The sequence below is a fragment of the Zootoca vivipara genome, chromosome 3 (genome assembly GCF_965207765.1).
Source record: "Zootoca vivipara chromosome 3, rZooViv2.hap1.1, whole genome shotgun sequence".
Lineage (NCBI taxonomy): Eukaryota > Metazoa > Chordata > Lepidosauria > Squamata > Lacertidae > Zootoca > Zootoca vivipara.
This window is the reverse complement of record NC_142586.1, coordinates 79,836,896-79,850,596: the sequence shown is the minus strand read 5'-3', so window position 1 is coordinate 79,850,596 and position 13,701 is coordinate 79,836,896. Positions and strand designations below refer to the sequence as shown.

Below are 13,701 nucleotides of genomic sequence, written 5' to 3'. Positions count from 1 at the left end.
TCATGAACTCCAATTCCTAACAAACTAAATGGGAAGAGCATGAAGATCTGCTATGAAATATTTCTGGGGCAGTGATCTCTTCTTTAATGGCTATGTCCTACTTCGAAAGATATGCTGTACTTGTTTTACCTTCTCAATCATATTGTGGAGCCAAAACCCACTGTGCCAATAACCACTACACCACATTGGCTTACCAAGCAGTGCATGATGGTCCTGAATACTTGAATGGTCATCACAGTAACAACAAATGTAGAAAGCTACCATGGCAAAGTATGTCAGGTGTTGAGAATCGTTGACCCTCCAGATGTTGCTCCCACCATCCCTAGCCATTGGCTGTGCTTGGAACAACATCTGTAAAGCCAAACATTCCCCACACCTGAAGTAATGTGGCACCCTAGGCATGCTGCTGAGATGGAAGACAGCTAGGATCCCTAATCCCAATACTCAAGCCAGTTTCGGCAAAACATTCGTTCATTGATACATATCTATGCTGCTTTATAATTTTAAGAATAAAATCTCCAAGAGGTTTACAGCCTGCATCAAACCATCAAAGAAAGCAATGCAAAATAAAACATTGCAGAAGAAAGTCAAGCTGCATTCAAAACAACAAAATAAAATGAAGACATTACCATAACCATTGCAAAATAACATTTTATGAAAGGGAGTCAGATAAAGTTGGATGACCAATGATTCAGTCAGGTATGCCCCCGTTATGTCTCTGAACCAGAACCCCTTTTGAGGCGCAGTTATAAAAACAACCAAGAAGGGGGGGGGGGCTCTGCTAGAGACCAAGTGAGGAGACCAGGCCAGAAGCTCTAACAATGGAACTGGTTTTTCTTGTTGGGCAGGGCGATATTCACCTAAAAAATCCCACCAGTGGAAGCCCTGGGCAATGACTTCTGCCTGCAAAGCAAGGCTTTCCTCTCTCTCCTCCCCCTGCGCACCCCCATGCCCTTTCCAAAATTTGTTGTGGGGGAGAGCCAGGTGAACCGCCAGAACAGCATGTGAGGGAAGGAGAGGAGGGATTGTTCTGTCTGGCAAACTGAAATGCTTGTGCTGATGAAACAATCTATAAAAACATGAGAAGACTTACAGTTAGCTGCAGGCCAGTCTGACATATTAGCTAGCATAGCCAAATTTCTCACCAGATAACATGTGTTTTTAATTGTGTTTTTAATATTCTATTGCGAGCCGCCCAGGGTGTCTGGGGAAACCCAGCCAGATGGGCAGGGTATAAATTATTATTATTATTATTATTATTATTAAGAATATGTGAAGATGAAATTGGCTGTGTTATCTGAGAAAAACCTCTGCCATATGAAAAATGTAATAATGGTGAGTAAAAAATGACTATGGGATAATTTTTCTCTATGACATGGCCTTTAGGTATAAGTAATCATTATCTAGTTTTCAGCTTTTGCTCAGAAGACAAAAATATAACTTCATTGGTTATTGGGGGGGGAGCAGCACCATGAATAAAATAACAACATTAAAAAATAGCAATCCACTTCCCACAGGGACATTGACCACTAACTGCCCTGCTGGGAATGGGTTAAAGTTTAGCTGGAATACGCCACCTAACCCCGCCCCTATCTCTGCTGGGATATATTTTATAAAATTAACAGTACTTCACAACTCCTTTGTATCTAACATCCAGTTCATAGAACAGGAGTTTGAAAAATCCTATCTTTTGTTCCAAAAGGGGACTTAACAAAACCTTTAAAAGATTAACCTGAGGAATGAAAATGCAGAACATGGCCGGTTTCAGAGGAGGTTTGGTTTCCTTGAGAAAATCTTAGTGACCTGCTATTTGGTAATCCTGTTATATTAAAGCTTTTTGATATGCTGAGAACTTCAGCTGTAAAGCAAACATGTTTTTTTAAGTGACTGGATGCTGTTACGGCCTCGCCAGTTTGATATATAGTTACCTTCATACTTCTCCTTTTGCAAATACTATTTAACACTGCAAATATGCAAACTTGTTACCATAATAAAAATTTGTAAATGTACATGGCAACCCAAAAGTAGGTCATACTTAGTTTATATGTCTTACTCTCAGGCATTCCTTTACCTGGGAGTAAGTCACATTGAGCACAATTGGGCTTACTTCTGAGAGTCATATATATGTAGGGAGCACGGTAAATGTTTTTAATTGTGAAAGATTGACTTTTTATGTGTACCTACCAAAGTTCTGAGAGACAGGGGTTTAGATATTTTGTATTAAGAAATCCCAAATGTCTGAACAAACATTTAGTTTTATCCTATCTAGAAACTAAAATAAAGCAGCCACGACTAATTTGCCCTGTTTGACAAAAACAGGGAGGGGGAAACAACTGGGTCTGATTGCAATTGGAAACAAACTATTAACCCTTAGCAAGCTGCTTCAGAACAAATAATTGCACCCACAGAACAACTCGCATAAGCACAAATGCAACTTCCCCTCCCTCCTCTCCTTTGAATGCTCCTCAAATCTGGGCCTTTTTAGTTCCATCATCTTTGAATGTGGATACGTGGCTGCAGGATTGGCAAACACATTTTTACAAATAATAGTTTAAGTTCTCTGACTTTTCCAAGTTTAGTTCCAAGTTTATGTGTCTAGGATTGAGCCATGAAAGAACTCAGTTTACTTTGTGTTTTTCACCACGTTTAACGCACTTTCAAATTCTTGAGAAAATGAAACATGTCCAGACTTTAAAGACCTATAAAGTTTGTGTCACAGAGTTCCCAAAAATCCTAAAAGAAGAAATGATGCACTCTAATATCATTAGTTACTTAAGCTGTCAGAATGGTTTCAGATTGCTTTCCTTCCCCTATACGGCCTCCAGTGTTGCAATGGCAAAAGCTTCGTGCCCAGCCCTTCAAATAGTGTGTAATTTACATATCCAGAAAATGGGGCTGTTCCAAGTAGGAGGCAAATGAGAACAGAGTTTGCGAACTCTCAGAGGTCAATGAGAGCATAGCGTGCGAGTGCTTGTGATTCAGAATTGCTTCCTCTTCTGCAATATACTTTTATTGTACAACTTCTGGTCACGCAGAAGCAAATCTGCCTTTTAAAAGGGGTTGTGACAAGACTGAGGCAGCCAACAAGATGGCCCAGAAAAAGACAAGTCTTTTGGAAATAATGGAGAATCTGTTAGCCAAGACTCGAGTGGAGGAGAATGAGGAGCTGCTGTTTACTTACAAAGGAGTGCTGTATCCAAAACTTTGTAGTCCTGGGACCTTTGAAGCATTGGAAGCCATGGAAGCTAGGAAGGACGATAGGCTGATTGTTGCTTATCCAAAATGCGGTGAGTATCGAGTTTTTAATGGAATTAAAGGGGAATGGATTTGGTTACCAATTGCTACGAATTCATATGTCTATTTCCCCCATGTAATCTGGATTTACAGTTTCCATGTTCTGTTGTGGCTTTTCATAAATGGTAAATGGGGATTTTATATGCAAAACGTGCAAAGCTAAGCTGAGCAGCTGACTCCACAATGAATAAGCTGCTGTGTGGAAGTGCCCTCTATTAAAGTTTGAACAAGGAAACCAGTGTTTATTTGATACCCAAAATGAACTGAAATTGGTCCCAGGTGAATATGTTTTGGGGTGCCTGGATTCACTCTTCCCTCAGTGGCTGAGCACCCCACAACAGCCATGAGCAACAACTCAAGGCCCTATTTTATGTGGAGAGGAGATGTGTGCCTCATAAGTCCTTGGCTACAACCCATCCTCCATGTGGCTCAGTGAGGTCTCTGAAACGGAAAGGATAGTCTCTTCCAAAGCCAGGCAACATGTTGCCAACAGCAGGTGGGGAGGAAGCTCTCTCACATAAGAAGAGGGAATAAAAGACTGCAGTCTCCAGGGCCAGCCAAGGGGCTTGCATGGTGGCGCCAGGCACTTAATCTGGATTTCTCATTTCCATGTTTTGTTGTGCTCATCAGAAATGGTACAGGGGGATTTTGGATGCCGTTGAAAACCTGCATGCATGAGCACCTGCGTCCGCAATGAATAAGCTGCCATTTGGAAGTACCTTCTGTTGCAATTAGAGCAAACAAACCTGTGCTGTTCCTTTTTTAATCAGGGGGAGTCACTTCTGAAGGGGCAACTGGAGTATCGGTGAGGGTTTTCTGCTATTTGTTGCCCCTTTGTGGGAGAAGCAGTTCTTTCTTTCTCAAACGTTAGTGCCCCCTTTTCGCCTTCTTTTACTTCCTTTTATCTGGTATTGTCTTTCTGTCGCCACCTTCTCTGCCATTTTAATTCACTCCTCTGTGACTCTTGTTCCCGCGTAATGTCAACTTGCCTGAAAACAAACAGGATTCATGGGAAAGGTTCCCCACCCTTGGAATCTAATGTGTGGCAACTGCTCTTTGTTGCCCCTTTGTTGGATGAAATGTGAAGAAGCTCCTCTGATTCTCCCACAATCAATTTTTTGTTCCAAAAGAATTCCCCCCCTTCATTTTCAAAGTCTTGACCATTTCCAGTTTGCATGGTGGTGACAGCTTTGTCATGACTTTCCTGGTGGCGCCTTGTGACCCACCTGCAGGTCCCAACCCACTGGTTGAAGACCTACGATTTAAGCTGACTGTCATATACGAACATGACTGTGCATTTGGTTGCGTAACTTATGCTCTTTTGATTCTTATAGGTCTCATTTGCTTTTATGTTGCAGGTACTAACTGGGTGCTCCAAATGGTCAATGACATGGTAGCTGCAACCCCAAGTTACAAGGACTTACCACCACTAGAAAACTTACAAATGCTTGAATTTGGACTGCCCACAAAAGTTCAGGTAGAGAAAAGGTGGGAGGGAGAGAAGTGAATACCTAGAATCAAAGAATTGTACAACTTGAAGAGACCCAAATGGTCATCTCCTCCAAACCCCTTTGTTTAGTTTGTTATTCTTCTTCTGTCAATACGTAACTCAAAGTGATTTCCCCCCCAATTATCAAGCTCAATAAAAAGAAGGGGGGAAACAGCCCCTCTAGATCCTGAAACAACAACAGGGTAACATTCCTTTCATTCTTATTCTAGGACATGGACAAGCAGCCTTCTCCACGTATTTTTTCTACACATTTTCATTATGATAATATTCCCAAATCTTTTTTTGAGAATAAGGTGAAGGTAAGTGACTAGCTGCTTCATTTCTATTATGATTGCCTAACACTCTAACAACATTTAACCACAATAAGGTAAAGGTAAAGGGACCCCTGACCATTAGGTCCAGTCATGACCGACTCTGGGGTTGCGCGCGCATCTTGCATTATTGACCGAGGGAGCCGGCGTATAGCTTCCAGGTCATGTGGCCAGCATGACAAAGCCGCTTCTGGCAAACCAGAGCAGCACATGGAAATGCTGTTTACCTTCCCGCTGTAGCGGTTCCTATTTATCTACTTGCATTTTGACGTGCTTTCGAACTGCTAGGTTGGCAGAAGCTGGGACCGAGCATCCCTTTAACCACAATACTGAGTACTTAATATGTGTATCTTAATTTGACAGCTCTTGTAAGGGGCCTTTGAAACTGTTCTCTTCACATGCTGGTCTGTCATAGTTCTGTTTCATGAGCCAAGCCCCAGAATAATATCTCCTTTTCCCCTTCTACTTCCCCAGGGGCGTTGCTAGCCGCGCCGTCACCTGGGACAGCAAACACGGAGGCACCCCCGGGGGCGGGGCGCTGCTCCACAGTGTTGTGACGTCATGACGCATACGTCCTGACGTTGGCTGAGTAAGCCAAGCCCTGCAGCACCTAGCGATGTTTTTGCCGAACGGCTGCCAGGACCAGTTTGCTCCCTTGGCCGACATGTGCTTTCCCTTCCTGCTCCGGTGTGCGCTCTCCCTGGGTGGAGTTGAGGGGCGGGCCAGCGAGGTGATGGTTGTGACGCCCCTCGCTGGCCCGCCCCTCAACTCCGTCCAGGGAGAGAGCGCGTCGGCCGAGGGAGGGAGCAAGCTGAGCCCGGCCCGCCGCCCGGCAAAAACCTTGCTCGGCGTGCGGCGGCGGCTGGCTTGTGATTGCTCTCTCGCTCTGCCACTGCCGGCTCACACTTTCATTTTTTTGTTAGTTTTTCCGGCTGGGGTGGGCCCTGGGCGGAGCCGCGTGCAGAGGTAAGGGGCATGCCAGTGAGGCATCACGCTTGAGGCTGGTGTGACGCCCCTCTTTGCTGGCCCACCCCTCGCCTCCACGTGCGGCTCCACCCCCAGGGCCCACCCCAGCCAGAAAAAAGGAAAGCGCGAGCCGGCAGCGGCAGAGCGAGAGAGCAAGCACAAGCCAGCCGCTGCCTCACGCCGAGCAAGGTTTTGGAATCGGCTGAGATGGCGAGTGTCTGTCACCCCCTCCAGGGCGGTGCCTGGGGCGGCCCGCCCCCCCCCCCCCCGCCCCCTGTAGTGACGCCCCTGCTACTTCCTCAGAATAGATTCTCTGTTTTACTTGGGGGAAATTCCAAAGAGGGAATTATGAAGCAAAAGGCACGCCACAAAGTCTCTCCAAGGCAAAATGTTATTGGAAGCAATATCTACTTTTGCTAAACTTCCTGCCTTTTGTTGTGGCAGTCTGTTATATCCCAGAAACGCATGTCTCTCCCCACAACCAGTTTAAGTGAGATGGGCAAGAATAGACAACATTTTAAGGCACCAGCTTTTGCAACATTTCAATTTCAGTTTGCATTGTTATGTTACTTTCAGTACACTATGTCTGCAACCTACCGGTATTTTCTGGGGATTGCACCTAATGCCAAAATTGCATATGGTCAAAACACATTGGGTTCAATGGTAGTTGGGACTGCCCTCCAGAACCCTGCCCTCCTTTACTTTTTTAAAAACTATTTTGCCACTTGCGTAAAGCTAAATGAGCTCAAGTGGCAGGTTTACTCTATATAAATACTGTTGACTTGCAACTTGTCTGCATTTAACTTGCACAATCGCAGCTTTACTTGTTTGGGGGCTGGCCAGCATGCAATACCACAAATTAAACGCACACAAGGCAGAGAGCTCTAAAGCACTTTTCCTGTCACAGAAAGAGCTTTTAAGCTCTCAGCCTTTCTTTATTGGGCTCTGGGAAGGTCTCACATATGGGCTATGGGAGGCTCTTGGGAGAAACTGTGAGAGCCTCCTAGAGCCTGTGTGAGAGGCTCCCTTCCAGAGCAAGGCACAGAGTTTAAAACAGGCATCCCCAAACTTCGGCCCTCCAGATGTTTGGACTACAATTCCGACCACTGGTCCTGTTAGCTAGGGATCATGGGAGTTGTAGGCCAAAACAGCTGGAGGGCTGCAGTTTGGGGATGCCTGGTTTGAAAGCTCTCCACCTTAGGTAGGGGCGAATGTGCCAGCTCCAGAAAAGTTAGAGATGTTTGCACAGGGGAGATTCCAACAAAATCTAATATCTCTTTCTTTCTTTTTAAATAGATGTTGGTAGTATTCCGAAATCCCAAAGATGCTGCAGTATCCTATTACCATTTTTACAACAAAAACCCTGTTCTTCCAGATGTCAGTTCTTGGGATGATTTTTTTCAAAAATTCATGAGTGGCGAAGGTAGGTTAGAAGTTCTCACTTTCTGTACTTCTGAAACTTCCCACAAAGTATTTGTGTAGAGCTTCTGTTCAGATGAAAGGCAAACAAGTTTCAGATCACTCTTGATTGCAGGGGAAAGCCCACAGTCGATATTTCTTTTACTCAGACTTGCATCGTCAGTAGATGTCCTTCAGATAGTGGTGGATAGCCAGACTCATCACTAGTGGGTAATATGAATTTAGGCATCTTTTTAACACCTGATGATTTGTGTACAGATTTTACATGTCCATAAAATGGCTCTGGTGTTTCTCGGTGTTGGGTTAAATGAAATGAGCTAAGTGTTTTATTCTCATTGTATGATATGTGCAGCTTTGCCAGCAACTGATATAGTTTTGTTTTTTGTCCCGTCCCCCCCCCCCCTGGCTTTGAAATATGCTGTTTGCATTTCATTTCAGTTTGTTGGAAATCCTACTTTGACCATGCTCTTGCTTGGAACAAACATATGGATGACGAAAATGTCATGATCATCACATTTGAAGAGCTGAAAGAAGTGAGCATTCTTAGAAACTGAGATAATGATTCTGTTGTACATTCATTTTTCTTAGATGGCCTATATCAAGCGATATGTGGAAATTAAGACAGATCTATTGATGGTTGCTGAATTGGAAAAGGGAGAGGTGTTGTTTTGGTTTTCTGTTTCTGCTCCCTTCCCCCCCCCCATTTCCTTTGGTTTTATTTTTCGTAATAAACCTGTAGTTAATATTTATTAGAAATGCATTTATTTTTGACTGAGGTTTGGAAGTTCTTTCTCATCATGCTGTGAAGTCTTTTTCTGCCAGTTTTATATTTCAACTTTTCTTCTGCTACAACTATTTTTTTTTAAAGAGCATGAGAATTGTGTATGTGCGTGTGTGTTTCTTTAGCAGGTTTGGATATTTTAAATGTTTTAAAATTAAAAAATAAATTACAATCCTGCAGTTCAGCAAATACTAAGCACACCAATATGCTAGTCTGATTGTGGTGTAAACTCTCTTGGTGTGTTTGTTCACAGGCTAAGTTTATCAGAAGTAGTGTTCCAAACTGTTAATCATTTCAAACATTTCTGAGTTAAAAGGAATATAGATGATAGAACATGGCACACTGGAAAAGGAAAAAATTGGATAGCAGATATTTGAGAGGGATGCTTTTCAAGGAATATAAGTTACAGAAGCAAATAGAAAGATATAAATGATGCACCTTTGCTGTGACAATGTTTCTGTGCTTCCTGTCACGCTGCACTTTTTAGGGCAGTAAACCACATACATTTCTGAATATATTTCTTCAGATATTTAGCCTGCCCCATTCTTGAATCTTAGGGCTGATTCTAACTTAGAAATCTACCTTAGTAGCAAATATATTTATGAAGTCATAACTAACTTTATTGTTATTTTCCAGAATCTTCACGAAGGAGTGAAGCGAATAGCTGAATTTTATGAATTACCTCTGTCTGATGAAATGATTAAGTCTGTTGCAGAGAGCTCTACCTTCCAAGCAATGAGCAGTAAATGTGAAGAAACACATGGTCGGTTTGCTCCTGTCCTTTTCAGGAAAGGTATTACACAACTAGTTTACAATGAATTCTATTTCTTCCAATAACACAAGCACCCTCTAGTGGTGCCATTTATGGAAAAAGCCAAACCTCCTTCTTTCTCTCTCCCATCCCACATATAGAACTGAAGTTCAAAAACACTAAAAAAAAACCCCTTATAAAGCCTCTGTAAGACCGTTCTCATTTTCTTGCTATCATTAGAACAAGGACATCTAACGGTCCAGAATAGTTTACACATCTCATACTTTAAATAGGCCAGGTTACAGGTAGGTAGCCGTGTTGGTCTGGGTCGAAGTAAAATAAAAAAATTCCTTCAGTAGCACCTTAAAGACCAACTAAGTTTTTATTTTGGTATGAGCTTTCGTGTGCATGCCAAACTTAGTTGGTCTTTAAGGTGCTACTGAAGGAATTTTTTTATTTTAAATAGGCCAGATTAGTCTGCAAAAGTGGAAGCTACTTGTGCTGTGACAGCACAGTTCTCTCCTACCAATTATTTCCAACTACCGTGTTTCTCCCAAAATAAGTCACGTCTTATATTTATTTTTTCTCTAAAAAAACACATTGCGGCTTATTTTCGGGGGATGTCTTATTTTTTTATTGAGCATGGTACGGGGCTTTCTTGCGCCGCCCGCTGAACCCGCTGCCGGGTCCCTGGGCTTCGTGCGGTGCGGCGCGTCGTGGCTGGGGCTGCTGCCGGCTCCTGCCGGCTACTGCCACTTCGCGCGCCGCCCGCTGCCGGGTCCCTGGGCTTCGTGCGGTACGGCGCGCTGTGGCTGGGGCTGTTGCCGGCTACTGCCGGCTACTGCCACTTCGCGCGCCGCCCGCTGAGCCCGCTGCCGGGTCCCTGGGCTTCGGGCGGTGCGGCGCGTCGTGGCTGGGGCTGTTGCCGGCTACTGCCGGCTACTGCCACTTCGCGCGCCGCCCGCTGAGCCCGCTGCCGGGTCCCTGGGCTTCGGGCGGTGCGGCGCGTCATGGCTGGGGCTGTTGCCGGCTACTGCCGGCTACTGCCACTTCGCGCGCCGCCCGCTGAGCCCGCTGCCGGGTCCCTGGGCTTCGGGCGGTGCGCCGCGTCGTGGCTGGGGCTGCTGCCGGCTCCTGCCGGGTCCTGCGGCTTCGTGCGCCGCCCGCTGAGCCCGCTGCCGGGTCCCTGGGCTTCGGGCGGTGCGGCGCGTCGTGGCTAGGGCTGCTGCCGGCTCCTGCCGGGTCCTGCGGCTTCGCGCGCCGCCCGCTGAGCCCGCTGCCGGGTCCCTGGGCTTCGGGCGGTGCGGCGCGTCGTGGCTGGGGCTGCTGCCGGCTCCTGCTGGGTCCTGCGGCTTCGTGCACCGCCCGCTGCCGTGTCCTGGGGCCCGTTCAGTCGGAGCTCGGCGCGTCTCTGTGCTGGGGCTCCCGCTGGGCTGGGGCTTGGCGCGCGCTGCTGCGTTTGCCGGCTCCCGCTGGGTCGGGTAGGTACCGGTACCCCCAACATGTCTTATTTTTGGGGGATGTCTTATATATTTTTGCCTTTAAAAGATCGTGCCATGGCTTATTTTAGAGGCACGTCTTATTTTAGGAGAAACACGGTATGTAGAGCAGGGTTCCTCAACCTCAGCCCTCCAGATGTTCTGAAACTACAATTGCCATCATCCCTGACCACTGGTCCTGCTTGCTAGGGGTCATGGGAGTTGCAGGCCAAAAACATCTGGAGGGCCGAAGTTGAGGAATCCTGGTGTAGAGTAAGAGGCATAAAAACCATGAGCCCAGGGCAGCTCATGTTTTATTATGTGAATAATCAAACAAGATAGTTAAAACTGTGAATAGTGGTCTAAGTGATCTGGGAGTTGATGGTCCTATTGAACTTGAAAGGTTCTAAGTAGAAAAGCAAAGGACTGCACAGTGGGATAGTTGGAATTCAGTGGGGCTTATTTCCAAGTAGGCTGGGAAATAAATACGTAATGCCTGAAGTGCTATGACTGAAAACAAATTAGCCATGGTATAAATTACTTCACTGTGTAATTTAAACAACACTATTGTTTACAATACTACCACATCACGTTACTTTAACCAGAACCATTTTGACAGGGATAAGCTTCCAAGTTTGTTTTTGTTTTTCCATTGGTTTCAGACAACAGAATATTTCCACAGATGAAAGCAAGCTTCTCTACTCTTTCTCGTGTTTGCATTTTTCCTGATTGGTGTCAAACTCCCCCCCCCAAAAAAAAGAATAGTTTTTTTACCTGCTGCAAATATAAGAGACATCCGCAGCAGGCGAGATAGTTTGAGAGTTCTTCAGGTTTAAAATAGACTGAAATTATAATTATGTTAAATTCTTATATAGCTACTAGAAGTGTAGCCAGTGCATTACAAGGAAGTTAAGATATTTTTAAAATCTTGCCTTAAAAACATATCAGCCATCATTGTAAGATCATATATTTTATGTTTGTGTGTGTGTGTGTGTGTGTGTGTGTGCTGCTTTTAATTCTCAAAAATCTCTTAGGCTTTTCTTGGGAGGAAAAGCTGTGTTTCAATAATAATAATAATGATAATGATAATAATAATAATAATAATAATAATAATAATAATAATAAAATATTAAAAGAAGCAGAAATATTTGAAAAAGAAAACCTTGCAACTGCACGCATGCATGCATATACCCCTGAAATGTTTCTGTCACTCACTTGTTACATCTCCAAACAGCCCATTCTGATGCATGCTAGTAATGCCCTTCCTTGGTTACTCCCAAGAAAGTGTGCATAGGGATGCAGGATGAGAAGCAACCCATCTGCTTCAGCATTCCAAAACCATAAATCTGATCTGTAAACCTCTATATAGGGAGGCACATATAGGGAGATTCACTGTTCATTGTTTCTTTATAGGTGCTGTGGGCGATTGGAAGACTTTATTCACTGAGGCTCAGAGCCGGGAAATGGATGCAAAATTTGAAGAGTGCTTAGCAGGAACTAAACTGGGTGCAAAGCTAAAATATGACCAATATTGTAAATTTTAAACCTTGGATTTGGACTTGTTATCTGAAGCCTTTCGGTTAAGAATAAAATGATGTTTAAGTGCTAGATACATCTATGCACATAATTTTTTTTAAAAAATGTTCTCAGTCTTTTTTTGCTTCAAAATCATGTAATCAAGAAAGAAGAAGGTGGAAGAGGATTGGACGAAATTTAAGATTTATTTGGAAAAGAATTATAAGTTAAAAAATGGACAATAAAGGTTGTGGAAGTACAAAGATGCTATAGAAGCAATAGTTTAAAGAAATAAGGAGTAAGATTTGTGATTTTTAGATAATAAGAGTTAACATATAAATGTATAGATTTATAACAAGAATTGGGATGGAAATAGTTATAAGAAGTTTGGTATTAGAAAACATGAAGAATATTGAAAATGTGAGCGCTGAAATGGTTACTAGTAGAAACGTGGAGGGGGGGGAAGGAGGAAGTCACTGATATGAGAATTGTAATAGTAAATGATGTATGAAATTTTTGGTTTATTTTTTCTTATTCTTTGTTATTGGTTTGTGTAGTATTTTTCTTGTGTGTTTTTCTATTTCTATTTTGTATTCCTTTTTGAAAAATTAATAAAAATAATTATAAAAAAACAAAATCATGTAATCAAATTCTTAACATACTAAATGGGAAGAGCATGAAGATCTGCTATGAAATATTTCTGGGGCAGTGATCTCTTCTTTAATGGCTATGTTCTACTTCGAAAGATACGCTGTACTTGTTTTACCTTCTCAATCATATTGTGGAGCCAAAGCCCACCGTGCCATTATGGCATACACAGTCTATGCCAATAACACTGACCCACCTTGCAGCAATGTTGCAAAGATGACTGAGGTACTCTCTGCAACGTGCTTTATAAGCACTTATAATACTGAACATTTACTTATTTCCACAAAACATTTGTCCTCAAAGACAGCAATCCTAATTCCACATCTCACAACTGTCTACATCCAGCCCATACATTTAAAGCACATGGCTCCCCCAAAGAATCCTGGAAACTATGGTTTACGCCCCACCGCACAATTCCCAGCACCCTTAACAAACTGCAATTCCCAGTTACAGGTAGGTAGCTGTGTTGGTCTGACGTAGTCGAAACAAAATAGAAAAAATCCTTCCAGCAGCACCTTAAAGACCAACTAAGTTTTTATTTTGGTATGAGCTTTCATGTACATGCACACTTCTTCAGATACACTGAATTAGAAGTCCCCAGACGCTTATATGTAGAGAAAGGGTGGGGAGGGGTGGTGGAAATGGGTGATAGACTGACTGATAGCTGTTGACGACTGCAAAGGACTGCAAATGGAGACTTCCGGTTTCTATCGCCACCGAGACGGCAGCACCCTCTGCGAGCTCCGCAACAGGGTGATTGCTGAGAGAGGATTTTTGGGGGTAACGAGGGCTGCGTGACCCCAAAAAAGACCAAGGGGGTGACTCTTGGTTGATCGTTTCCAGCGGCGTCGGACGGGGCTCTTGGCATTCTCCAGCCTGCGGCAAGAGAGCGAAGAGACCCAGACGCAAAAGGGAATTCAACACCTCTCAGCAAGAAGCCCCTAAGCCTGAATCGGCGTGAGAGCGGTAAAAACCCCTTTTAATGTTAAACCCGAGACGCGCTCTCAGCACTGAGAAATAGCAAGGTG

The 13,701-nt window shown here is 43.9% G+C and overlaps 1 protein-coding gene across 1 annotated transcript; it reads left to right on the top strand.

The window, feature by feature from the left end:
• Nucleotides 1-3,045: 3,045 nt before the first annotated feature.
• LOC118081809 (sulfotransferase 6B1) lies at nt 3,046-12,662 on the top strand. Its single transcript, XM_035108278.3, has 7 exons — nt 3,046-3,287; nt 4,653-4,771; nt 5,014-5,103; nt 7,378-7,504; nt 7,939-8,033; nt 8,918-9,074; nt 11,924-12,662. The coding sequence occupies exons 1-7, from the start codon at nt 3,089-3,091 to the stop codon at nt 12,052-12,054; spliced, it is 918 nt and encodes a 305-aa protein (XP_034964169.2). The 5' UTR covers nt 3,046-3,088; the 3' UTR covers nt 12,055-12,662.
• The last annotated feature ends 1,039 nt before the right edge of the window (nt 12,663-13,701 follow it).

Coding starts and splice junctions, on each gene's coding strand:
- LOC118081809 (XM_035108278.3), top strand. CDS start 3,089: ATGGCCCAGAAAAAGACAAGTCTTTTGGAAATAATGGAGAATCTGTTA. Junction 3,288..4,652: donor TGTTGCTTATCCAAAATGCG/GTGAGTATCGAG, acceptor TTTATGTTGCAG/GTACTAACTGGGTGCTCCAA. Junction 5,104..7,377: donor TTTTTGAGAATAAGGTGAAG/GTAAGTGACTAG, acceptor CTTTTTAAATAG/ATGTTGGTAGTATTCCGAAA.